The 27,912-nt window shown below is 45.4% G+C and overlaps 1 protein-coding gene across 1 annotated transcript; it reads right to left on the reverse strand.

The window, feature by feature from the left end:
* Positions 1 to 405: 405 nt before the first annotated feature.
* Positions 406 to 21,119, reverse strand: map3k9 (mitogen-activated protein kinase kinase kinase 9; the record flags this gene model as incomplete). The annotated part of the gene is made up of 12 exons (XM_083632880.1): positions 406 to 845; positions 1,791 to 1,926; positions 2,533 to 3,236; positions 5,755 to 5,867; positions 6,427 to 6,556; positions 6,754 to 6,876; positions 8,898 to 9,138; positions 9,658 to 9,833; positions 10,116 to 10,264; positions 14,258 to 14,438; positions 18,577 to 18,990; positions 20,717 to 21,119. The coding sequence occupies 12 exons, from the start codon at positions 21,117 to 21,119 to the stop codon at positions 406 to 408; spliced, it is 3,210 nt and encodes a 1,069-aa protein (XP_083489006.1).
* Positions 21,120 to 27,912: the final 6,793 nt, after the last annotated feature.

Here is a 27,912-nt window from a genome sequence, read left to right on the forward strand (position 1 = left end):
AAATACTAAGTTGACAGATTAATCAATAATGAAAATAATTGTTAGTTGCAGGCCTATTTGCAAGTACTAATTGACCCAGATCTTTAAACAATCCAAAGCCTAGTAGCAGAGCAATTCTCTTCCTTGCATTACCTCACTGGAAACTGTTCCGAGGTCTGGATCTGTACACACAGGGGCCGAGTTAGGACCAGAACCCAAGCCTGTAGCGGTAAGTTAGGACCAGAACCCAGGCCTGTAGCGGTAAGTTAGGACCAGAACCCAGGCCTGTAGCGGTAAGTTAGGACCAGAACCCAGGCCTGTAGCGGTAAGTTAGGACCAGAACCCAGGCCTGTAGTGGTAAGTTAGGACCAGAACCCAGGCCTGTAGCGGTAAGTTAGGACCAGAACCCAGGCCTGTAGCGGTAAGTTAGGACCAGAACCCAGGCCTGTAGCGGTAAGGTGAGTCTTTGGGAAAGCTGAGGTCTGGTCTGCAGAGAGGGAGAGTTCCATCACGGCACTGCACTTCGTCGTGCTGATCCAGCAGGTGCTTGTTGCTCCTGCGTGGGGAGTAGGGCGTCGGGGCCTCCATGGGGGTCGGCAGCACTGCCACCTCGTCTCTCCCAAACTCCACAGTGGGAGGGGTCTCTGTGCTGCTGGAGGTGTGGGCAGGGGACTCGCCCCTGGGCCTCCCATCGGCCCAGAACATGTCACAGCGCGCCCGCGGTGAAGGCCGCGGCCGAGCCACAAAGTCTAGGGTTTTGGGCCGTTCAGGAGGGCAGCGGCGACGTGGTGTAGGAGGAAACACCAGGTTTGGGTCTGGGAGCCGGGGGACGTCAGAACAGTCTTCCTTTAAACCTCTGAAGACACCTAGTCAAGTAAAAAGAGAGGATACCCAAGCTAAACGAATGACTCCACACAGGGTTAGACCAGGAGGTTTCATAGTGAGATGCGGCCTCCCCAGGGGGGCTCCAAGTCGTTTCATGGGAGGCTCAGTGAATGGAAGTAAAAAAAAACATTATATTATTTATCAATTTTACTGTTTTATCCCAATTTTACTGTTTTTATTAGTCAGAAACTAATAAATTCCTTTAGACAGACCTTTTCTTATGTATTTGGTGTAGTCTGAAGTATGTCAAACAGCGATATCAGGCTATCTTTGGCACAATTGTTGAGTGTTTATGGGAGCAAATAACATACCAGTAATCATAATCCCATAGCCTATAAGCATCCAGGTATTGAGTGAGGGGGGCGCCTTTTTCCAAGCTTTGTCTGTGGGGAGGCCCACAGTCTCAGACTTTGAAAACCCCTGGGTTAAACCAATATTTTAGTCTGCTGTTATCAGGCCAATATTGGAGGTTTATATATCGGATATCGGCTAATCGATGCGGTTCACTGCCAATGATGCTATTGCTAATACACCACAATCCTCTCAGAGTAGTACTACAGTTATATAAAACAGTCTGTAACACCGGCAATTAAGTATAATTTATTTTCTGTATTAATCTAATTGTTCAGCAGTGGGGTTTTTATTATTGTTAATCATTTCTTCTTTGAAAGGCCTTATGTATCTGAGTTTATCCTACCACTGAATAGATGAGATGGGACTAATGCTTTCATTAGTCTGAGATTCAATGGAGTTTTAGTGTCCCAAGTTGGTCTAATTGCTGTTTCAGAAGCTTTCCCACCCTGACATGAATAGAGTTCTGGGTGAAACACTGACTCCTTGTCATTTCTGTCATTCCAATGGGCCAAATTGGTCAAATCTTTATATCTACATACTGTACATCTAGAAGAAATGAGAGAGGCACTTGCCTGTGTTTTCCAATGTTGTTTTTTCTGGTAAAGGTTGGAGATTATTCACGGGACAGCTCTTCTTGATGGCTCCGTCTGACGGGGTTCGATGTAAGCTGCGTGAGGAGGCGGAGGGCACGTGGGTGGGTGTGACAGACTGCCGGAGGTTACAGGGCACATGGGTGGGTGTGAGAGACTGCCGGGGGTTACAGGGCACATGGGTGGGTGTAACAGACTGCCGGGGGTTACAGGGCACATGGGTGGGTGTAACAGACTGCCGGGGGTTACAGGGCACGTGGGTGGGTGTAACAGACTGCCGGGGGTTACAGGGCACGTGGGTGGGTGTGACAGACTGGCGGGGGTTACAGGGCACGTGGGTGGGTGTGACAGACTGGCGGGGGTTACAGGGCACGTGGGTGGGTGTGACAGACTGGCGGGGGTTACAGGGCACGTGGGTGGGTGTGACAGACTGGCGGGGGTTACAGGGCACGTGGGTGGGTGTGACAGACTGGCGGGGGTTACAGGGCACGTGGGTGGGTGTGACAGACTGGCGGGGGTTACAGGGCACGTGGGTGGGTGTGACAGACTGGCGGGGGTTACAGGGCACGTGGGTGGGTGTGACAGACTGGCGGGGGTTACAGGGCACGTGGGTGGGTGTGACAGACTGGCGGGGGTTACAGGGCACGTGGGTGGGTGTGAGAGACTGCCGGGGGTTACAGGGCACGTGGGTGGGTGTGAGAGACTGCCGGGGGTTACAGGGCACGTGGGTGGGTGTGAGAGACTGCCGGGGGTTACAGGGCACGTGGGTGGGTGTGAGAGACTGCCGGGGGTTACGCTTGAAGCTCTCCAGGTGAGTGTTGACCAGCGGGTTGACCGGGGCTCGAACGGTCTGAGGCTGTGAGGCGGGAGGAGCGACAGAGGCGTGCCGGGGTGGCGTGGCCGGCCGGCCGACCAACAACTCCTCGCTATCGGAACGTAGCAGCGAGCGAGTGGAGTTACAGTCAGACACGGACGATAAGGACAGCAGCGTGAAAGAGGGGGGCAGGCCTCTGGGCTCGGGCAGCGAGGGCGCCGAGGGTTTCAGTGGGCTTTCCCGTCGGAACAGTCTGCGAGTCGGGGGGCTGGTGCTCCGCCTCTGGCCCCCTGTCCTGTGGAAGAGACCCTCCCACCGCGGTTTGATGCTCTCCTCGGGCTGGGCCAGAGTGAGCAGGTTGAAGCCCAGACCCACGGCAGCCAGCAGAGCGCCGCAGCCCAGCAGCACCAGCTCGGAGCGCCGCCCCCCGCCAGGACTCTTCCGGCTCGGACTCTTCCGGCTCGGGGGCGTCTCTGGGACCTGGCTGCTGGGGCAGGACTCTCCTCCATCACTGTCGGCTGCAGCCATGTGGCCCTCCCTCTGGAAGGGGACGCAGAGGTAGGACTGGCCAGGAGAGGCTTCTACATCAGTAGCGAAGCAGCAGTCTTCATTCTCTGAAAACAGGATGATTCACAGGCAAACATGTATATTAATTATGGCTTAAAGGGCCACTTGGTCAATTTTCAACCAGCTTTGTATCATTACACAATTGGTCATATATATAATATGCAAATGGCCCTCCATCTTGCCTGAACCGAGAGCTCCCCATTCATTCACAGAACTTCCTGGACCAAATGTCATAATGATGTCATTTGGAGCAGTTTTGCCACAATATTACTGTCACTATCACTATTACTATCATTATTACTGTCACTATCACTGTCTATCACTATCATTATTGTTCTCTACCTTCATTCTGTCACTATCACTATCATTATTGTTCTCTACCTTAATTCTGTCACTATCACTATCATTATTGTTCTCTACCTTCATTCGCAGAGTTTTCTGGACCAAATGACATCATTATGACATTTGGACCAGGAAGTTCTGCAAATGAACAGGGAGCTCCCGGGTCAGGCAAGATGGAGGGAAGTTAAACATTGACTATGTTTACATGCACACAATATTCCAGCTTTTGCCCATATTCGGAAAATGACAATATTCCGACTAAATGAATAATCCACTAATATTCCTGTTTACATGCAGCCTTAGCTCGCCCTCCCAGGTGGGGGGGAGAGAGAGAGATACAGGTAGGCGGACTTTTTCTGTTGAGAATAAACAGAGCAGCGCTATTCTTACCAGGATCACTTGGTCCATTTCAGGAGCTTGCTGCTGGAAAGTTTGGCGTTGCGATTATTTGCACATCCAAGTCTTTCATAAAAAGTAGGCTAGTAGCCTACGTTATTACCTCGCAGGCTCGCAAGCACTTTGGACTTCCACGGGCAACCAAACGATGTTTCTCATCTCCTCCCAATCAGAAATGTGGGCTTTTCTGTTCGCATGCCAGAGATGACGGATTATAATAATTATATCGCCTCTTCTAGCACTTTCTAGCACACATCAGTTGACCACAAACAGGCAACATGGGTCGCAAACTGCGGTAAAAACCCTGATTGAGACGCATATTCCGAATGCGAATACACTGTAAACATGATCAAAGAATCCTCCTAAAACACGAATAATACTGGAATAACCCAGATGTCTTAATCGGAAAATGCTAAAAAGGCCACATTCGGAAAATGCAACTGGAATGTGCTGTTTACATGACCCTTATCAAATTCTGAATATTGTCATTTTCCGAATAATAGTGGAATATTGTGTGCATGTAAACATAGTCACTGTTCATTCACATATACCAGTACCACTGATTTTGTAATGATGCAAAGCTGGTTGATAATCGGCAAAGTGGTCCTTTAAAGTCGAACTGAACCTGTTCGTCACGTGCATAATGAGTCCGTTGCAGACTGAAAACATAGTTTGTCTAAGATGACAGGTTGAGAGGCGGGGACTGGATTGGGCTTTGGCCAATCCTGGCGTGTTCCGCCTCCAAATCGAGTGGGATTCAGTCGTGTTGTGGCGCTCCCCTCGGGAAGAGCCTTTTGACGGGAGGAGTGGATGTCAGCGACCCGCAGGCAGCCAGCTGCCTTCGTGTTGCCGAGCGGAGAGTGCAGCACGTCGGCCTGGAATCTCCGAGGTGCAACCCCTGACAACCAAGCTCTCGGATGCGCGCCATTATCGTTGCTGTAACGATACGATATCCCTGGAATGCGCGTTTTAACGAGCCAGTTACATTTCTTTGCATTCTTAGAGATTATAGTTTTTGTTTTTTGTTCATGTTTCTAACAATTGGCCAAGTTAGTAGTTAGTTTATGGGATAGGAATTCTGCCAGATGAGAGGCACTAGGCGCCATTTTCGACTTCATTTAGAAGAGAAAATTATCCAGAAATGAAGATTTGATTGACAGCTGCATGTAGTGATATGATTGGTTGAAATGGGGTAGAAATTGGATAGTACAAGGTGACGTCAGCAAACTGTAAATTACTGTTATCAATGAAATCTTGAAAAACGAACTTTTGATGTGAAAAAGTGTGAAAAACTAAAGAAATTAGATTGTTGTGATTTGTTTTGCATACATTATTAAATAGGTGCACTGCATACCCAGGTATTTGAACTAAAAGAAAAGAAAAGTCATTCTTGGGTTCAGCTCGACTTTAATATCGAACTGCTACTTGATGTATACTGTACTTGCATTAACATCATTATGACAGGCTTTACACAGATTTGGGTTTGGGTTAGTTATTTTTTTAACTAAGACTTACTACTATATCCTCATTATTTTAATTCCATTTATCCAGGTATGGATTGCCGAGTATGCATGCTTCTTTTCAGCAACACCCGGTTCATAGTCATACATTTACGCACATCCACAGCTGAGAGTTGCCAAGTTGAACCACAGACTTGTCTTGACTCACTCTCCCCATCCAGATGTTCCCAGCCAGTCTGTGGACTCACAGCGTCCTTCCTGCCACAAGCCCACTTCTCTAGCCTTTAGGCTCCAGCTGCTCCCTGCATGATTATGCAGAGCATTTTCATGCCAGGGAAAACACAGCCGCTAAGCCAGCCCTGCTTACCCATCTCCACCAGGCTTGGCACTCCAGGCACCGCTGGGCTGTGTCGAGGGGAGCGGCGCAGGTTCGGGGCGCTGCAGGAGCGCTGCCTGCTCGCTTCATGGGCAGGCTTCACACTGTCGGGTCAAAAGGAGAAATATGAATAAAAGCCTTGTCTTCAATAAAGTGCTGATTTTCATAAGCCTGCTATGTGAAAAGAGAGAGACAAAACGACGCACTCCTTATACTCACTATGAGGGGAACAACCATCAACAGAATAGAAAAATCTATTCTAATTGTATTACTGTATTTATTTTAAAGTGTAAATAAGTAAGATTTTCACTGTCTCACAGCAAGAAATAACCATAATATATCTGCAAAGGTTTGATAGGTTTATTGATCAATACCAATGAATTAACAATATTACTTCACCAGCTGCTGAGATTTGTGGCTTTCAAAACTGTCCTGAACTCTCCACCCAGCGCCAAGACACTCCCAATCCCTAGGTTACCAATTAAGATTGATAAGTCATAGTTTGCTTAATGCCCCTTTGAATGTTCTCGAAATATTTTCAGAACAGTATTATTTTCAGTTTTTATATTACTGTAGTTTATATTTTTATACCAGCTAAAAAAGCTGGGGAAAGTCTATTTCCTGACTAAAAAGGTTGAGTGAATTGGGTTGAGGTGTGTTTACCTGGCGTCAGCACTGTGCTCCCTGAGGGGCCCGGAGCCACGGGACCTGCCCTTCTTCCTGGACCCCTTCCTCTCCTCCTCGTCCTCTCCTGCGTTGCGACCCCAGGCCGTACAGCCCTCCCCCGGAGTGACTGCAACACAAGACCCATTTCAAATGGATTAAATTTAGACGACTGATATCAAAGGCCAAATATTAAATCGTTTGATATGAATAATTGATTCAACTGTGAAAACTCAGTGTATATAGACTTGCCTGCTGCATTCCACGATAAATAAGGTCAATTTGATTTCATTGAAATGTTGATATTGAATGCGGACAGTTGCTTACGCTGGATTGCTCTCAGGCGGGGCAGCATGGGTGGACTGGCAGGAGGGCTGGAGCCGCTGCTGAGAAAACTCCTGCGCCGCTCATGTGAGGGTGAAGCCTGCACGGTGATTTTGTGCTGAAAATCTAAATCGGGGGGTTCCAAACAAAAAATGTAATTATCAAATATTTGTGTTTTCTTCCCTCTTCTTCCAATATAATTTCTTGTTCTTCTAATATAAGGTGTATGTATTATGTGTATCTGCCGCTCGGAGTTCTTTTTATAATACTGGTTATAATACTATTATTATGGAATAGTCTCCCTCTGACTATCAAGGTAGCGCCATCCCTAAATGTCAGGTCAGGGTTAATCTCCCTGGAGAAATCCAGTATTCCTTCCCAGTCTCTAGGCTTGAAGGTTGTGTAGTTAATGTCAAACTGTATCTCTGACTTTCTTTGGAATGTTTTTATGTATTGTTTTCCTTGTTGTTTCCTTTTATTTGTTGTTTTGTCCACCAACGAGGACCATGTTGGAAGTGTTTAAGTGTTTAAGTACGCTTTTACGTGTTATCCTCTGGGATGTACTTTTGTCTGTACTTTTGCCCAATAAAATCAATCAATCAATCAATCATCTGTACTCTGTGGGCATCTGAATACACAACATATTTTTTTAAAGATGTAATATGCACAATTGCAACTTTGCTACCAATAAATAAGTAGGATATATTACACATTATCAGTTTAGAGACCCTGTGTATACATGCCTAAATACCCCATTTGGCTGAAATTGTTACTTCAATGATGTTCGCTGCTGTGGGCGTCATAGCACAGGGAAGAGATAGCAATCGCAGAAAAACGTAAGAACAGAAAGTAGAGTGAAGCTAAATGCTCAATTAAGAAATGTCACTTCCTGCTTCAGCATGCGTACCAAGATCTTCAAAAGAATATGAATGGTGAGAGACGATACTTTCTTGAACGATCCCGTGAATTGTGCCATGAAGTCCACATGGAAATTTTGTCAATTTAAAAGATAATTTCGCATGTCAAGAAAGTCGCAGTTTGTCGTGAAACTGAAACATAACGTTTAGTTTTGTATGAAACCGTTCAAACAACTACATCTCTCATCTCGCACAATATACGTCACACCAACACCGACATGGTCCTGCGGGACACGTCATTCCTCGCTGTCAAGTGAAAAGAAGCGGCTGGTGACTGCACAACACATGTATCAGAGAAAGCATGTGCTAGTCTATAACTCTCCCCAGATCGGCAGAGTGGGTGGAGCGACGACTGGCACAGGGAATTGGCCAAGTACAATTGGGGAGAAAATCTGAAAAAACCCTGACATAAAATATAGCAAAAAAATATAGCATGATGTTAGTTTTGTAAATTATGGTCCCATTTTGAGTAAAATTGACGATAAAGCAGGGGCATGATTAACAGGTCGCCTGTCCAGTGATCGCGCAGCTCACCGATCACGGATCAATAACAGGCCGTGCTGTGGCTCTTCTGGTCCAAATTTACGCCACTTCTGGCTCAAAATAACCAAGATGACGACGGTGAAAATGCCAAAACTCAAGGCTTCAACACTGGTGTCCACAAAAAGATGTGTAACATCACAGGAGCTATATCCATATTTCTTATATGGTCTATCTCTACCACACAGCAGTGTAGTCAGTGGACATGTCTACCACACAGCAGTGTAGTCAGTGGACATGTCTACCACACAGCAGTGTAGTCAGTGGACATGTCTACCACACAGCAGTGTAGTCAGTGGACATGTCTACCACACAGCAGTGTAGTCAGTGGACATGTCTACCACACAGCAGTGTAGTCAGTGGACATGTCTACAACACAGCAGTGTAGTCAGTGGACATGTCTACCACACAGCAGTGTAGTCAGTGGACATGTCTACCACACAGCAGTGTAGTCAGTGGACATGTCTACCACACAGCAGTGTAGTCAGTGGACATGTCTACCACACAGCAGTGTAGTCAGTGGACATGTCTACCACACAGCAGTGTAGTCAGTGGACATGTCTACCACACAGCAGTGTAGTCAGTGGACATGTCTACCACACAGCAGTGTAGTCAGTGGACATGTCTACCACACAGCAGTGTAGTCAGTGGACATGTCTACCACACAGCAGTGTAGTCAGTGGACAGTACCTGAGGGCAAGCTGATCCTGTTCCCATCCTTGAGTTTAAGGCGGCTGCGGCGGAACTTGCCCTGCCTGCTCTCCACGCGGGGCTTCTCCTCGTACAGCTGGTGGATGATGATGTTAAGCTCTCGCTCCAGGATGTGGATCTCCCGCTCCGCCAGCTCCTGCTCACGCCTCCTCAGCGCCTCCTCCTGGCACTTCTGCTGCAGCGCGGCTCGACTCAGCTCCTCCTCCCACGAACGCAGCTCCTGGTGGGTCAAAAAAGAAAAGGGTGAGCAAATATCGTTTTAATAAGGCTGGATTATAATCTCATCCCTAAAGCTTCCTTCGTTCTCCTGAAATTACTAAGTAAGAATAACCATGATGCCAACAGATACTAGCATACTGTATCAACAAAGGATGCATGTCAGAACAGACTGCCGTTTTTAAGAATTTGTAATTGTGTATTCTAGGGCAACTGTTCAAATTCTTAATTGGGAAATGAATTTAATGAATGAATCAACCAAAGTCTCTTGCACACCTGAGAAGTCTTGTGGCAGGTGCGTAGGTGGAGTAGAATCACTTAGAAAAAGAATGGACACCTTGCTCAAAAATGGAAATTTTAATACGTTTCGGTACAAGACCTTTTTCAAGTATATACAGTATATACTTGAAAAAGGTGTTGTACCGAAACGTTGTATTAAAATTTCCATTTTTGTTCAAGTGAAGACTGTGCGGGTGTCCATTATTTTTCTAAATGAATCAATCAAAAAAGCAGCCAGTCTCACCTTCTCCTTGGTCCTCAGCTGATCAAACATCTCCTTTATCTCCAGTTTCCAGTCATCCTGCAGAGAGTGGAACGACTCTGCTGGCATCTCGAAAAAGCCAGACTCCTCGATGGCCGTCAGCTGGTCCAGAACACTGGTGAAGGGTGGCCGGGAATGAGGGTCTGGGCTCCAGCAGTCTGCGGTGACAGATGATAACAATCTCAAAGTCAATTTTGCCGCACAACAGAATTTGTTTTGACTTCAGTTCAGTGTTTGAGGAGTGATTTTTATTTTATTCTTATTTCTTGCAAGGTGTGCTAACAAAATTAGATGATGTTTAGACATCTAAGATTGACAAAAGGTTTGGGAGCTTATGCATTAACCAACCACTGTGCTTTAACTGCTAGTTTGGAGGAGAATACAAAATCATTAGACACTGGATAAGGTCTGAACATGGCAAGGCATGTTTTCCTTCTTACCCTCCATAAGTCGTGCGAAAGGCTCGGGACAGGTTGAGGGAACGGGCAAAGCCAGTTTATTCATGGCCACTCCATAAGCCACCGCTAGACCATCGATTCCCCGGAACGGCACCTCTCCTGTCAGCAGCTCCCACAGCAGGACGCCATAACTTCAATGTTCCAAATAAATGAAAGAAAAAGATAGGAAATGGTGATCCTTAGCAAAGGATCCTTAGCATATTCACAAATGCAATCTGGGATATACAATAAATAAAGGTTGTGTGAAGTTGATACATGTTGAGATAAGGCACTTGATTTAACTGTAACTTGACTGTGTGTATGAATGAATATGAAGCAAGATGTTGCTGAAGAAGAGCATGTGTGTTCAGTAACCCCTCTCTGTGTGTTCAGTAACCCCTCTGTGTGTTCAGTAACCCCTCTCTGTGTTCAGTAACTCCTCTCTGTGTGTTCAGTAACCCCTCTCTGTGTGTTCAGTAACCCCTCTCTGTGTGTTCAGTAACCCCTCTCTGTGTGTTCAGTAACCGCTCTGTGTGTTCAGTAACCCCTCTCTGTGTGTTCAGTAACCCCTCTCTGTGTGTTCAGTAACCCCTCTCTGTGTGTTCAGTAACCCCTCTCTGTGTGTTCAGTAACCGCTCTGTGTGTTCAGTAACCCCTCTCTGTGTGTTCAGTAACCCCTCTCTGTGTGTTCAGTAACCCCTCTCTGTGTGTTCAGTAACCCCTCTCTGTGTGTTCAGTAACCCCTCTCTGTGTGTTCAGTAACCGCTCTGTGTGTTCAGTAACCGCTCTGTGTGTTCAGTAACCCCTCTCTGTGTGTTCAGTAACCGCTCTGTGTGTTCAGTAACCCCTCTCTGTGTGTTCAGTAACCCCTCTCTGTGTGTTCAGTAACCCTCTGTGTGAAAAAAGGTTAAAGCGAGATCAGTGTGAGACAGGGAAGATTGAAATGGGAAAATGGAAAAAGCCATCAGTGGAGTGCAGGTGGATGTAGATGACAGATCCATGTGACTGACTCATGTGAATCCACCACAGCAAATGACGTAATGTCAAGACCACACACAGACACTCGCTTCAAACCAGGAATACGATTCTGGAGAATAGACTAGTGGGGTTATTGCCGTTATAGTATCTTTAACAAATAGTATTTGTTTGATGTTTGCTGTGATTGACTACACTTCCTGGTGCCGACTGTATTGTCTTATGCAACACCCACACTACAACAAATTATAAAATACTATTAGACCCAGGTATAAAATTAGACCCAGGTAGCGTAGACTGAGAAGCATGGATAGTGAAGCCAATGTAATTCCCATTCCCGGTTAGGACTCGTGAGGACGTTCGTCTCCCCATCACTGGTGTTATAATGATCACTGGTGTTATAATGCACACTGCCTCCTCTTGCCTCTCCCATCACTGGTGTTATAATGCACACTGCCTCCTCTTGCCTCTCTCATCACTGGTGTTATAATGCACAATGCCTCCTCTTGCCTCTCTCATCACTGGTGTTATAATGCACACTGCCTCCCATTGCCTCTCTCATCACTGGTGTTATAATGCACAATGCCTCCTCTTGCCTCTCTCATCACTGGTATTATAATGCACACTGCCTCCCATTGCCTCTCTCATCACTGGTGTTATAATGCACAATGCCTCCTCTTGCCTCTCTCATCACTGGTGTTATAATGCACACTGCCTCCTCTTGCCTCTCTCATCACTGGTGTTATAATGCACAATGCCTCCTCTTGCAGCTCTCATCACTGGTGTTATAATGCACACTGCCTCCTCTTGCCTCTCTCATCACTGGTGTTATAATGCACACTGCCTCCTCTTGCCTCTCTCATCACTGGTGTTATAATGCACACTGCCTCCTCTTGCCTTTCTCATCACTGGTGTTATAATGCACACTGCCTCCTCTTGCCTCTCTCATCACTGGTGTTATAATGCACACTGCCTCCTCTTGCCTCTCTCATCACTGGTGTTATAATGCACAATGCCTCCTCTTGCCTCTCTCATCACTGGTGTTATAATGCACAATGCCTCATCTTGCCTCTCTCATCACTGGTGTTATAATGCACACTGCCTCCTCTTGCCTTTCTCATCACTGGTGTTATAATGCACAATGCCTCCTCTTGCCTCTCTCATCACTGGTGTTATAATGCACACTGCCTCCTCTTGCCTCTCTCATCACTGGTGTTATAATGCACACTGCCCCCTCTTGCCTCTCTCATCACTGGTGTTATAATGCACACTGCCTCCTCTTGCCTCTCTCATCACTGGTATTATAATGCACACTGCCTCCTCTTGCCTCTCTCATCACTGGTGTTATAATGCACAATGCCTCCTCTTGCCTCTCTCATCACTGGTGTTATAATGCACAATGCCTCATCTTGCCTCTCTCATCACTGGTGTTATAATGCACACTGCCTCCTCTTGCCTCTCTCATCACTGGTGTTATAATGCACACTGCCTCCTCTTGCCTCTCTCATCACTGGTGTTATAATGCACACTGCCTCCTCTTGCCTCTCTCATCACTGGTGTTATAATGCACACTGCCTCCTCTTGCCTCTCTCATCACTGGTGTTATAATGCACACTGCCTCCTCTTGCCTCTCTCATCACTGGTGTTATAATGCACACTGCCTCCTCTTGCCTCTCTCATCACTGGTGTTATAATGCACACTGCCTCCTCTTGCCTCTCTCATCACTGGTGTTATAATGCACAATGCCTCATCTTGCCTCTCTCATCACTGGTGTTATAATGCACACTGCCTCCCCTTGCCTCTCTCATCACTGGTGTTATAATGCACAATGCCTCCTCTTGCCTCTCTCATTACTGGTGTTATAATGCACACTGCCTCCTCTTGCCTCTCTCATAACTGGTGTTATAATGCACACTGCCTCCTCTTGGCTCTCTCATCTATCACCCTTAAATCCCGTTTTACAACAGGAAACCCCACATTCAGTCAGGAATTAGCTGTGCTGGACTGTTAATCTCACTGCAGTTGGTCGTGTCTGCGCACTGAGCCAGATCAGCAGAAGACAGGGAAATGAGAGCGACAAATGGGACTATAATGAAGAAGCTATTAATCACACATAGCATCATTAAATATGGAAATTAATGCAGGTATGCAGAATGTTTACACGTACAAGTTCAGCTTTACTTTTGGAGTCTTAAAAGAGAACTATGCAAATTCTTAAATCGGAGCTCAATGTGGTTCATGTCAGAACAAAGACAAATAGGCTCAAATGTTGTTAACTTGTGTCTAAAGCAGCAGAAATTGGACTAATAACAAATGGGGCTGAAATGAAGTATAAACCACTGTGATCACAGTGAATAGTAATATGGAAATTAATTTATTGTTATTAATCAAGTATATGTCTACTACAGTATGCAATTTGTGCTTCACTGTTCAATGACAACAACAATAGACAATGTATATGTATTGCTATATTGTATCATTAGATTATATAGATACAGTCGGTCTGTCTGGGAACGCCCACAAAATGTTACTACAGCTGGCGCACGAGACTAGACGGTGGGGGAACCCCCCCCCCCATATATCTCAATGGGCTGACTCATCAAAGGACGGTGCTGTGGCTCTACACTACAGGATTGGGGATAGGTACATAGGCGTCTGTTCAGATGTGCGTTTACTGCGGTGGTTGAATCTGTGATCCTGTCTGCCTGGGCTGGGCTAGCAGCTAAATGCTAACTATGCTGAATGGGGAGAACGAGAGGATTTCCCCCATGCTGACCCATTGACCCAGTGTTTTGTCATCACACCGCCTGAATGTATTGTATCAGACTGTATAAGTCAATTATAATATTGCTTCATTAAATGAAAAACACATGATGCTCTAATTTAGTGAATTTGAATGTGTATTTTAATAGAGTGATATGAATAGTCTAATTTCCATTGTATGTATTGCACCCATCTTATTATGTCCTGTTTGCATACCATGTGTCAGTATGAGCTGTGTTACTATTTCAGCTGTTACTCTGTTTTACTTTCTGCACCATTGCCACCAGGAGAGTGCATTTTTGTGTGCTTGGTGGTGAAAGTTCTTCTGGTTCTGATTTCAGCCCAGTTCTACAACCTGCAGAACAGATGCAGCTCACGGCTGCATCCGCCCCCCTGTTCTGCCCACCTCCAGACGTCGCTACCCTTGGAGAAGGTGGATGAACGGATAACCTCGGGAGCCATCCAGGCATAGGTGCCGGCGGCGCTCATCTTGGTCGTGCGGTGCCACTCTCGAGCCAGGCCAAAGTCTGTGATCTTCAGAGTCTTGTTGCTAAGGTCTTCCATCTCAACCCGCTCGAGGATTAGGACTGGAGCGGAGAGACGGACCATCCAGGAGACGTTGGGTGGGGGAGATGTGGGGAGTGATGAGAGGGGGGTTTCGGTTGGATGGGCAGATTGAAAGATGGAGGGGGAGGTGGGAGGAGGTGGGGGAGTAATCATGTGTGCAGACCGATAGGTGGATTGGCGGTAAAGCAAAAGGTTTCAGGTAATCATTACCAGGATTGAAATGTGGGGAGGGGCAAGCAGCAGGAGCAGGTCCACAATGAAACACAAAAGCAGGTGGAAACGCAAAAATGAGATACACGGTCAAATGAACAAAACAGGGTGCGGTTGGTGGGAGGCAGTGATGAAAGGATTGGAAGGATAAAAGCAGAGTAGAGAACAGGAGAGAGCACAAGAGAGAGGGAAACCATCAAGTGTTCAGCCATTAAGACAGAGGAAAGCAGAGATGAAAAATACAGACCTTTGATCAACGCTAAGAATCTCACTAAGTGGTTTTACAACAGTAGCCTAGATCTCAACCGTACACAGATATCACAATTAAACTACAGAAATAGTCTGTTTTCGGCACACCCTTTTGCTCTAATAGGCACTAGAAGCCAATCCCAATGTACGACAGCAAAGCAGCTCTCTCTCCTCCATAACCACATGCTCTCTCTCCCATTCAGCTCCACAATGCCAGGCCATCTGCTGTGGCTGTGCCCAGTGGAGAGGGTGTGTCTCCAGGCTGTGGTGGACATCAAGGGACACTTCATCTGCTGCTCATGTGGCTATATAAATGCTACAGAGGCTGTTTCCAAAAGAAACTACTAAACCCCGACACGTGGTCAAGACCATGTCGTGTGGAGCTCAAGGAGGTAGAACATGGACAAGAGCCAGTTCAAGGAGGTAGAACATGGACTAAAGCCAGGGTGAAGGTCCACTTCCTCATGCTCCAAATGCATACACTCACACTCAGTAATGTAAGGTGCTTTAGATAAGAGCATGCACCAAATGACATCACACGTTATGGGAAAGGGAAGTGGTTGTTGAAAAGGAGGAAGTAAATTCTCTAAGAATGATTTTACTTTTACTTCAGTACATTTGTCCTTAAAGCTGCATTCAGCGATGTTTTTGTGTTCAAATAAGTGTTAAATGGCTCTATATTCTGACAGCAATCACTGAAATAGAGTGTTTGGTCAGTCACTTGAAACCCCCAACTGTCCTCTATCTCTCTCCTGTAGTCCTGCAGGCAGGGCAGACGTACTCACGGATGGCGGCATTGGATTCGGGGTGAAAAAATACATCCTTTAGTCCTTTAAAGGCATGGCGATTGGACCTTCCGTTTCTCAGAAAATTTCAACTTTTCTCTGATTGGATCAAAATTGGCGGCGACCTCAAACTATCCAATCAGAGAAAGGTTTTCTCTGAAACATTTTCTGAGAAACGGAAGGTCCAATCGTGATGCCTGTAATGGACTATAATATAATGCTGCCATCAATGAGTCTCTACGAGTTACGGTTGCGGAGATATGTCCGCCCTGCCTGCAGGACTACAGGAGAGAGATAGAGGACAGCGGGGGGTGAGGGGTTTCAAGTCACTGACCAAACACTCTATTTCAGTGATTGCTGTCAGAATATAGAGCAATTTAACACTTATTTGAACACAAAAACATAGCTGAATGCAGCTTTAAGTATTGTACTTCACTACATTTTAAAATCACATCCACCAGCATCAGAAACTGAATAATAAATTGACAAATTGTTGAGTGATTCACAATGAGAAAAGTAATCTGGCTTTTCTTTATTTGTGCACTTCATTTTGTAATTTCCAAATGTTCCAATTAAAAGAGTCTGATCTCTGTCATCTTAGAATTGGAGGCTATGGAAAATCACATCTAACAACGTTCTCTCTTCTAAAAAGTAACTCAGTAACTTTTACTACATTTTACATTAGCTACTTTTCACCTTTACTTTTAGTGGCCTACTCTTTCCACCACTGATTTTACTACACAAAAACTAGTACCGGTAGATTGATGAGGATCTCTAAATGAACAATCACTGAAGACACAAATAAAAAGAAAGTAAGGAGGAGATTGAGGAGGCGTTTGTTCTAAATGTTGTTCTTGAGGCATGCATTACTTTATGTCTGCGCCCAGGATTTATAGTTTGCCCCACATGTAATCTAAAAACCGATCCCACTCAGCTTTTCACCACATCTCCCCATCAGCGAATGTCTGATGATTCCAAAGAGTTTGGTGAATGTTGCTAAAACAGAGATTTTTATGGGCAACTACTGAACGAGAGTGCTACAGAGAGCTGCTGTGTGTTCAGTAACCATGTGAGATATGGTACAGTTGTGAAGTCAATAATGTATAAAGGCATACACACAGCATAGCCATCTCTAACCCTGTGTCACAGGGTATTAAAGAAATGCCAAAACAGGGTGTGCATCCACCGTTTGTTTCTGCACACAAGCATTTGAGCAAACAAGATGCACAGATGCAATCAAACATATTCTCTACTGTCCAATTATACGGATACAGAAAAGAGAAGCTGCTGCTTCCATTTCTTCCTCTTCTTTTACTGAGCCCTGGATGGCAACTAGTTAGACTGGCTTAACATTTTAAAGTGACCAATGGCAGTCAAGAGCCTGAGCTGATCACCAGAGAATTGGGCCAATGGGAAGCAGGAAGTTGGTTGTATATGTTGTTTGAGCCTCCAATGGTGAGGCTGCGGCAGAGCAATGGTTAAATCCCCGGTAATAGGCTTGGGATTTAGGGGATCCAGCCGGGTAAAATGCAAGATTACACACACACACACGCACGCACGCGCGCGCATGCACGCACACACGCACGCACGCACACACATACACACACACACACACACACACACACACACACACACACACACACACACACACACACACACACACACACACACACACACACACCTTTTTCTTTCTACACACTACATTTCTACACAAACTAGCACCACTGAATGTAACAGCTTGTTTAGTACAGAGTTCAGCATGGTGTTATATTATTGTATTTTAAATGGCATTAAGTAAGAATTTTACTATCCCGCAGCACAAAATGACCATAATACATCTGTGGGGGGGTTAGGGCTGCAACTAACGATTATTTTCATAATCGATTAATCTGTCGATTATTTTCTCGATTAATCGATTAGTTGTTTGGTCTATAAAATGTCAGAAAATGGTAGCAAATGACGATCAGTGTTTCCCAAAGCCCAAGATGACGCCCTCAAATGTCTTTGAGACATTTGAGAGCGTGTTTTGTCCACAACTCAAAGATAATATCAGTTTACTGTCACACAGGAGTAAAGAAACCAGAAAATATTCACATTTAAGAAGCTCGAATCAGAGAATTTAGACCTTTTCTCTTAAAATTGTACTCAAAACGATTAATCGATTATCAAAATAGTTGTCGATTAATTTTCTGTCGATCAACTAATCGATTAATCGATTAATCGTTGCAGCTCTAGGGGGGGTTGATTAATACTAATGAGTAATGACTCAACGATCCAGACGTTGAGATTCCTGCCTTTCCAAAACCTTCTCACTGTCCATACTCTCTCTGGAAACAAGCCCCTCCCCTGTATTTTCAACTGTTTGGTTCAAAGATAGAGGATGAGGTGCTACAAGCAAATGGCCAAACATTTTATATTGGGGCGTCCCTGGTGGCTCACCTGGTAGAGCGCGTACCACTAAGGCTTAGTCCTTTGTGTGGCCGACCCGGGTTCAAATCCAACCCGTGGTCCTTTGCCACATGTCATCCTCTCTCTCTCTCTCTCTCTCTCTCTCTCTCTCCCCACCTTTCCTGTCTATCTACTGCCCTATCCAATAAAGGCAAAAATGCCCAACCAACAATGGGTATCTGCTCTACTTAGCTAGCTTCCTCCTTCCATTGTGTACATGTGACTTTTACATTTCTGTTCATTACAGACTACCAAAGGCTGTGCCACAGACCTATTGACGCTGCAACTCGTTAAAAGTGACTTAATGCACCCAATTCAATCTGATATTAGGCCACCTTTAACCTTAAACTGTGCCAAAGTCACAGTGAAGACTTTGCTCTGCACGCTATCACTGTGACACAGCATTTCCTCACACTTGAATAATCGCCTTGTCATGGTGATGAGCCACAGAGAGAGACAGGCTTACTGTTGCTGGACTTGAGGTCTCGGTGAATGATGGGGACGATGGCCTGGCTGTGGAGATAGAGCATGGCGCGGGCGATCTGCACGGCCCAGTCCACCAGCGTGCAGGGAGGTATGCGTTTGCCTGAGAGCGCCCGGTTGAGCGGGCCGCCCCGGGCGAACTCCATCACCAGGCACAGGTTGGGCTCCTGCAGGCAAACCCCCAGGAGAGCCATGATGTTGGGATGATGGAGCATGGCGAACAGCTTGGCCTCCTGCCGCACGCTCTCCAAAGTCTGTCCCGGATCCTCCTCGGGGTCCCGCCGCGCCGCCTTCACCGCCACCTCTTCACCATGCCATACTGCACGGTACACTTTTCCAAAACCGCCCACCCCGATGATCTCCTCCAGGATCAACTCTGAGAACTCAATCTCCAGAACTGAGGAGAGACGGGAGAAGAGACCACAGTTAGAATTTAGAGTTAAGAGAGACAAGGGGGGGACCCATATTTCCAAATATAATAACAATGTGATACATTATTGATCGCTGTGGGAAATTATGTTTGCTCTTCCCTCTCCATGGAGGTTGGAGGTCAGGCTAATCTACAGACCTTTGGTTTATTTTGGATCAAGAATACATAAAAGCATTACAAATACTGTAGTAAAAAAAGTACACAATATGTAAATCGAAGAGTAAAATGATCCAAGGATAGCCCAGTAAAGCAGCGTAAAGTTACAAACTAGAAGCCTGCTTATTTCCACTGGGGTCCTTCAAAGACCAGCCCCACTGTAGCTGGTAAGGGCTCAGTATCTTGCTCAAATGAACTTCAGAAGGGTGGATGCTTGCCAACAAGGGTCTTGAAATCAGGCCATCCAGTTGAAGGATGATCTCTGAAAGCAGGAAGTCACCATGCTGCCCCAAATCTAACTACCCCTTGTGCTGTGAAACGAGGTTGAGCATCTGTCCTGAAATCTGACTTGGACGTCAGGAGAAGAAGGATGGGTGGAGAAGATGCTCCTCTCCACTGAGTGTTTAAATTCAAGTGCACTTATTGTTGTGTGTGTGCGATGTGGAGCATGCGTGTCTGTGTTATGGGCTGCAGCAGTAATGTTCACATTGTAAATTCCTAATGCAGACTGACCTAACGCAGACTGACCTAACGCAGACTGACCTAACGCAGACTGACCTTGATGAATATTTCAGGTGCGATGTGTAAGTAGGCCAGCCAGCCGCCGCCGAGCATGAGACATGAAAGCCAACAAAGACGGCGACAGCTAACAATGCCAGTGGAAGTAATGTGGAGCGACAAAAAAAAAATGGAGCTGGTCTTAGTCATATGGCCTTAAATCAATGCACTGGTCACATCTGTTTTAATGGCACATTTAGAGGTGATGCTTAGATGCAGATATTGCAGAGATTTGGTACAATCTGTGGGGAAAATAGGCTATGTGAGCTTTAAAAGGTGAGAGAGTTAAAAGGCCTATGTAACTGCACAGCATCCCTCTGGCACAGTTTGTACAGCCAATAAGAAGTAATGGTGTTTTCACATTTGGCTCCAGTGCAGTGCACTATAGGAGATTCTGCTTATGCTTACTGTATCTAAGTGTGCTAGAGGCCGCCTTGGCTTGACATTCAGCTGCAGTGGCTTTTTCCTCCTCAAACACAATTTGTCAGATGAACAGTTTTCACTCCCCTAGTCTTGCTGCTCAAATGGTGCAGGAACACAGATGCCTATAAGAATGGATGATGCAATGAAACGCTGCTTTACAGTAACAATAACAAAGATCATCATATCCAATGATAATATCAGAAAGTGACGTTTCCCGTGATGACTATCCTGCTCAGGAATGCTCTCTGAAGATGATGAGGACATTGGGCATCAGTGGACGTGTGCTGGCTGCTTGTTTGGAAGATGAAGTAATGTGGTCCTGAAGCTGGCCCGCCCGCTGCGAGAGGATGCCCGCGCCTGTTTCTAGGCCAACAGGAAGAGGAGTAGTGCGCTGCGCCTACCTACCATGACAGGGCAATCTCACCGTGCGCTCCTGTGGCCTTATAACAAAGACAAGGGAAGACACTACAGCTCTGTGCTCCATCTCAGCCATCGTAGAACATTGGTTTCATTTGCTGTGGCATGCAGGGCAGTGAGGACACAATGGGATACTCACGGTGCAGAGGAGGCACTGAGTAATCCGAGTAGTACTCCTGCTCCTCCAGCGAAGTGTCCCGTACTTTCTCCTGGATGCCATTCCCGCTGCTCACATAGTTACTGGGGAAAATGCCGACCCGGTCCGCTATCACGCCGGTCCACCAGCCCTCGTCTCCGGACACAAGGGAGTCCTTGGACAGGACCTCCACCAGGTCCCCCTTCCGCAGGCTGAGCTCGTCGTCCGCGCTCGCCTCATAGTCGAACACGGCGGTCCAGAAGCCCTGGGCGACGCGTGCTGCAGCCGGTACCGGTGCTGCTGGCCAGCGGAAAACATCTGTCTCATCTGTCTCCGGTTCATCCGATGCAGCAATGCAAGCCTTGGGACTCAAACTATTGTCCAAAGCAGGTTTGAAGACATCCATTGACGCGATCCATAGGGGCGACCTGGATCACTGCATCATCCACCTGACGCGGCTGGAGGCTCGGCTAGGCTCGGCCCTGCACACAAACAAAGCTATTAGCGGCTAATCCCGCACACGCACAGCTGAAAACAGCCCTCTGCTGCATCGTCTGCCTGTGCCTGGCTGTCAGTCTCAGCCTGGCTCTGATCAAACAAACAATCCCATCTTGATGATTTTCAATGCACAATCCCACACCCAATCATCGCTGCAACGCTTGAACGCAATAGTCTTTATTAAGCCAATTGTGCCAACGTGCGAACCATCCCCGGCTTCCCATTGGTGCGCTGACACGTCAATAACGGTTTAGTTCCCGCCCTCCTCTCAGCGTCAAACGCCGATGTCTTTAGCCTGGCCAATTAAACACATAACAGCAAGATATTTTTTCTTCAAATTGTGTCATTTATTATATTGGGTATTTCAGTGACGTAATTAGAATAAGAGGTGTGTGTGTGTGTGTGTGTGTGTGTGTGTGTGTGTGTGTGTGTGTGTGTGTGTGTGTGTGTGTGTGTGTGTGTGTGTGTGTGTGTGTGTGTGTGTGTGTGTGTGTGTGTGTGTGTGTGTGTGCGTGTGTGCGTGTGTGTCATGGTGGCTGGAATTAAATCAATAGCTCCTCCATAAAAGCATCTTCTCTGTAGTGAAGCAGAGAACAGTCCACTAAACCAGAACAAAAAAAAACCAAAACGTATTCTTATCTCTCCATTTTGGAAGATTTCCATTGACCTGATTGAATTCCAGCCTAATGAAAAAAACATAAAACCTTAAATCGAGCGTGTCAAATATATGGCCCGTGGGCCAGAATCGGCCCGCCAAAGGGTCCAAGGGCCCTCGGGATGACTTTGCAAATTGTGAAAATTGCACTAATAAAATAAATGAAATGTATTGAAGACTTAAGAAGAATTGCACAGTTGCGTCGTAATTGTGATGCACAGTTACAGACAATAGACTTGATAGTTGGTTGATAAGCCTATGGTAGCTGAGATAACCCCATGTGAAAACATGTTCTCAGTGTTTTCCTCATGTACCGAGCAGACTATTGTCATTATACGTGCCATCAGCAGTAGCCTAAACGTGTCAACCAATAGCCTAAACGTGTCAACCAATTGTTTTATAGAAATGTGTATGTTTTCAAAATGTCCCTGTAGGCCTACTTCTTTACACTAAAAGAAACATGAACATTTTGAGGTGTTGTTATTTATAGGTAAATGAGTTTGACACCGACACCCCTGCTTAACACCCCTGCAGACGTCGGGAAGGGAACATAACGTAGATTTGAGAACAGCCAAGGTTTTGACATGAATACAGTGGAGATGCAATACGTGTTTCACATATTGTGGATCGAACCGATCAATGAGCATGAGTGACAAATCAACCAAGAATCCACTGTCACTTCAGTCCAGAGATGCCGCCATCTTGACACACTTCTGAATCGGCTTGCGTCGTGCCATGGCGCTTTTCGCAAAGCGTGCACCCCCCGGTGAGCTCACGGCGTGGCATGCAGAAAGGACTTGGTTGAACTTTGAGCGCTGCGCGGTGTGGCAGCGCTGCACGGTGTGATGGCGCTGCATGGTGTGATGGCGCTGCACAGTGTGATGAATACCCATTGCCATAGAGACTAGTCAATTGTGCGGCGAGCAGCACAAATCAGTTGTAGGCTATCTGAAAGCCCCTTATCAATTAGCTCAGGCTAATTGTTGTTAAGTTAAGGCCTGGTTGTTGGCAACCCATGTGGTGCCATTCACACTAAAATCAACCCTTGTCCGACTTGGCGACCTCTCGAGGTGGGTCGCCAAGCCAAGTCGGCAATGCGGGTGAACCCCTTCAGACACCAAATCAACCTGGGATTGAATAACCCTGGTTGGACTCTTGTCTTGGTGTGAATGGGGCATTAGGCAGTTGGTGATGGATGGGATGAAGGTGATATGTGGTTACTGAGCCTCAGTGGCAGATGAGGATCTGTTTGCCCTGGCTAGTGTGGGATGTAAAACCTTGTTCCGTGACTTCTGGCTAAACGTAGGAACCAAAGTGCTGTACTCCAGGAAAATATTCCGCTCAATTCTCCTGTTCCATTCAGACGTAATGTTATGGAACTGGCAAGTTTCTTCAAGTACTTCTTTGAATACTTGGTTTGGTATGTCCATGCTTATTTTTTCTCTAACTCGTAGCAACTGGCAAGGTTAGGCTGCCTACTGCTGCATTTCTATGGGGGAACGAAAACACTGCGGACCAGAACACAGGACCGGAACACCGGGTGGGACATCCTGCCTGTAGTAATGCGTACCAGGCTCTTGAGGAGAAGAGCCTGGTGACGACGCAAGGTTATTATTTAATCATTAACTAATGATTAAAGGACATTAGCTAATCATTAACTATTCATTAAGTAATAGTTTCTCATTAGTTTAATAGTAACAACGATCACATTTGTGTACCTTTGTGTACCTTATTGTAAAGTGTTACTGGCATTCGGCACAATGCAGATCATTTTAAAACACATTTGGCACCAGATAAAGACTAGTGAGAGAAAGAGTGAGGAAGAATATTAAAGTGAGAGAATTAGAAAGGGAGAGAAAGACACTTTGATAAAACAATAAATATAACAAATACAACTGGACATTTCTCCTTTCTGTGTGTTATTTGAATGCTTAAAATTGTCTAAAGGTAGGATATTATGTAGTTGCCTTAGGGCTGGATAAAAAAAGGCAGATGTAATTTTGGAATCCTCAATAGCTTCTAAAATGTAAACAAAGCAATTCGTTTGCATCCTTGTGTTGGGTGTAACAGTGTCATGATGACAAACCTGACACTGCCAGATGGATGGTTTTGTTTTCACAAAATTCGTTGGGTGATCTGATCTCAAGATCTCACGAGAATCCAGCTGGCTTGCAAGGTTAACGACACACAAACCCACCGCAACAGACATGTGATGTGACAAGACCTGGAGGCTTTTATAAATATTGTTCCAGACATGCAGTCAAGTGTAATATGGTGACAAGTTCAACATACTGTAGATATATAGATAGATAGATAGATAGATAGATAGATAGATAGATAGATAGATAGATAGATAGATAGATAGATAGATAGATAGAGACGATCGATCGATTCCACTCACCCAGCACACCATCTTTCAGTTGTTGCCCTCCGGGAGGCGCTACAGGTCTCTGCCCACCAAAACAACCCACTTTAAAAACAGTTTCTTCCCCACTGCCATACGGACACTGAACTCTCTCTGACAATCCCCCTATCTCTGCTGTTATGACCATGAAATGTTGTGCAATACATACAAGTCTGGTTTTCTGTCCGTTTACTGTACTGTGATATGAGTTGTATTGTGTTTTGTATTTATTGTATTTATTGCATGTGATGTTCTATGTTGGAACCTGGCTTGAAATATGAAATATAATGTAATGTACTGAAAACAAATTCCACCAGCCTGGCTGTGTGGTCATTAAAGTATCTAATCTAATCTAATCTAATCTAATGTCTAAATACTGGACACCGGGCTGGATTCACAGAGATGGATCTGTTTTTAATAGGAGACCAAGATTTTTAATGTGATGCCTTGGTTTGGCTTGGCTTCTGAATTGGATGAGATGTAAACACTCAAAAACCAAATTTCAACACTTGTGTCTGTTTGGAACAACCCATAATGTTGTCCTCTTCAACACAACATCATGTTAACACCTTATCATTCCACTTTTGGTGATTTTCATGTTTTAGCTTCAGTTGAAAGATTATTTAGTTCCTCTATGGGTTGGGAAAAATCAAAAACCCTTGATGTTTATGAAACCCTTTCAAAACCCATAAAATGGTGGTCAATCTGAAAACAAGGCTGTTTTTCCCATGGCGCTGGCAGCAGGCCAGGCCGGGGGGGTACCCTCAAAAAATTACTTAAAGTCCAAAAATGCTGAATGGCCACACCACTGCGCCATGGGCTTCAAGGTATTTGCACTTGTTCCTGAAAGGTTCACATTTTGATGATGATGTGTTGTTATTATCATTTGTTATGAAACACAACACAAATGTGTGTTGTCTCACACATGGCCGTCTTCAAAATGACACACACCTCTTGAGAATTCACACTTGGTCTACGCTTAACCGACGTCAGTGAAAGCAGCTTCTGAAGCAGGAAGCTGGGCTGTGAAAGAACAAACGGGCTGGTATCAAAACAACATCCACTTTGGACATTTTCTGTTTCTTTTATTTTGACATCTCACTGTGGGTCAGGAAAACGTACCCATCCATTAAAATGTGTCCCTTTCCTGTAGTACAACAGAAGTTAAAAGAAAAGCATTCATCTCAGCAATGAAACTTTCTTCAGTGTCTCACAACAACATCGACCACAAGCCCAATTACTGTGATTTGAATTTTTGCCAATACACATTTCACATCCGTCCTGCACACTGAGGGGGGGGGGGGGTAAAAAAATTGTGCCTTGAAATGCTGTGTATGATAGAGTGTTTTCTCTTACAACTTTTAAGACATGTAGCTAGTTTTAAGACAAATAATAGAAACAACTCAAGGCATGCCTGTATGAAGACCGACAACACTGTCTGTGCACACAAGTGTGAAGACGAGGACACAGCCTGACTCCAGCATGCCAACACAGTACAATAACACATCGGTAGGTTGGCTTTCACCTCCAATCAAACATTTCTTCGTAGATAAAGTCGTGAATAGAACCAAATAAATGATATGGTGAGCCACTAACATCTAAAGAGAAAATTAACAACACTGGCATTTCCCTGTCATGTGTCAAGCCTTCAGCCAAGACGCAACATTTCAACTGACTTCTCGTTGCAGGACGTTGAGGAGGGGGAGCTGTGTAAGTGGGCTTCAGTGGCACATGCAAAAAAACAAAACATGGTAATATTTGTTTCTAACCTCACACTTCCATGAAAAACAAAACATGATAATATTTGTTTCTAACCTCACACTTCCATTAAAAACAAAACATGATATTTGTTTCTAACCTCACTTCCATTGACACTGGCTCAGATGAAGCGACTGCAGACAGAAACCTGTGGATGAGTTGTGACAAGAGTGGTGTTGACATGCTTTTTGCCCAGCACACCTATACTGTGTCTATGTAAACATACACTGAAAATTATGTACATAATGTGAGTTTGCGTTGCCTCGCAGCGGGGCCGGGTTAGCTTCGGGCTGTCTTTCCTCTTGTGCAGCAATGGACCCATCACTCTACTCTGAATGTGTATGTGTGTGTGTGTGAGAGAGAGACAGAGAGAGAGGGCGAGAGAGGGCAAGAGACAGGCCCTGGACCCTGTGGTCCAGGGCCAGGAAGATAGCATCCAGTTTAGCCATGAGACATATTTACAACGCTGCTCACCGACACAAAGGAAGAATACTCTCTGAGGAGGAGTGGTAAATTGTGGAATAGAAAATAGAAGCAGAAGGGACAACCACAGGGACTGGAGACTGACATCCCCCTTGTGGAAATATAGTGTCACTGTCACTTCGGTCACCTTTTTTTTGTTTTCTGGTTTAGTAAAGATGTTGCATCACACCTCTTTGGTAATCTCTTGGGTGATTTTTAAATTAGCCAAGAATTTACTGATCATATAGTAACACACACTTTTATGCAAATCAAGTAATAAACATATTCTAGCCGCTTTTTGGGAATTTCAAAGGTCTATTTATTTTTTCTTTCATTTGAAAAACAAAGCACCAATCATGTATTAAACGGCATTCAATATCTCGCTACTTTCAGATTCAGACTGGCGCTGCTCGTTGCCCTGACACTGGATCCTCACTGTGTAGCTGAAAAGGTTCATTCCCAAAATCAGATAACCTTTATTTCTGACAGCTATACTGTTATATGACATCAGATAACCTTGATTTCTGACAGCTATATTGTTATATGACATCAGATAACCTTGATTTCTGCCAGCTATATTGTTATATGACATCAGATAACCTTGATTTCTGACAGGTATACTGTTATATGACATCAGATAACCTTGATCTCTGACAGCTATACTGTTATATGACATCAGATATTATAACCTTGATTTCTGACAGCTATACTGTTATACGGCATCAGATAATCCTGATTTCTGACAGCTATACCGTTATATGTTATATATGACATCAGATAACCTTGATTTCTGACAGCTATACCGTTATATGACATCAGATAACCTTGATTTCTGACAGCTATACCAGTATATGACATCAGATAACCTTGATTTCTGACAGCTATACTGTTATATGACACCTGGTGACATGAACATTGTTAAGAGTCATTTTCAAAGTCAGGACACTCATGGATGTTTAGTGAAGGGGGCGGGGCTAGAGAATAGGGGCCATAGCTAGGGATAGGAAGGTCGTACAGAGTCGGGATTCGAGGGGTGGATAGGCAGAATAGCTTGAGAGAGGTGGGTGGTCGGAGGGGGTGTGGGGGGGGTCAAGGGAGGGGGTGGGACTAGTGACAATGGGTCATAGCTAAAGCGCAAATTATGCTCGAGCGAAATCGACGGCGCTGACTGCGCCGAGGGGGTTGCCGCAGCTGGGCGTCCTATCGGCGCAGCTCGGCGTACGGGGCGTGTAGCTCCTCGAAAATGTGACTCCGCGGCGTCAACTCATTGTTGTGACGAATGAGGAAATGCCATTTCCTCATTTAACAGTGCTTGTCCCTCATCTAGCAAAGCCTTCTGCAGGCTCACCGGAATGAGTTTTGAAATGGAGGGACAATAAAATGTTCCCCCCACCGACATGATTGCAAGTTCTTGGTAAACGA

This window comes from Poromitra crassiceps, assembly GCF_964638095.1.
Source record: "Poromitra crassiceps genome assembly, chromosome: 3".
In the NCBI taxonomy this organism is placed as follows: domain Eukaryota; kingdom Metazoa; phylum Chordata; class Actinopteri; order Beryciformes; family Melamphaidae; genus Poromitra; species Poromitra crassiceps.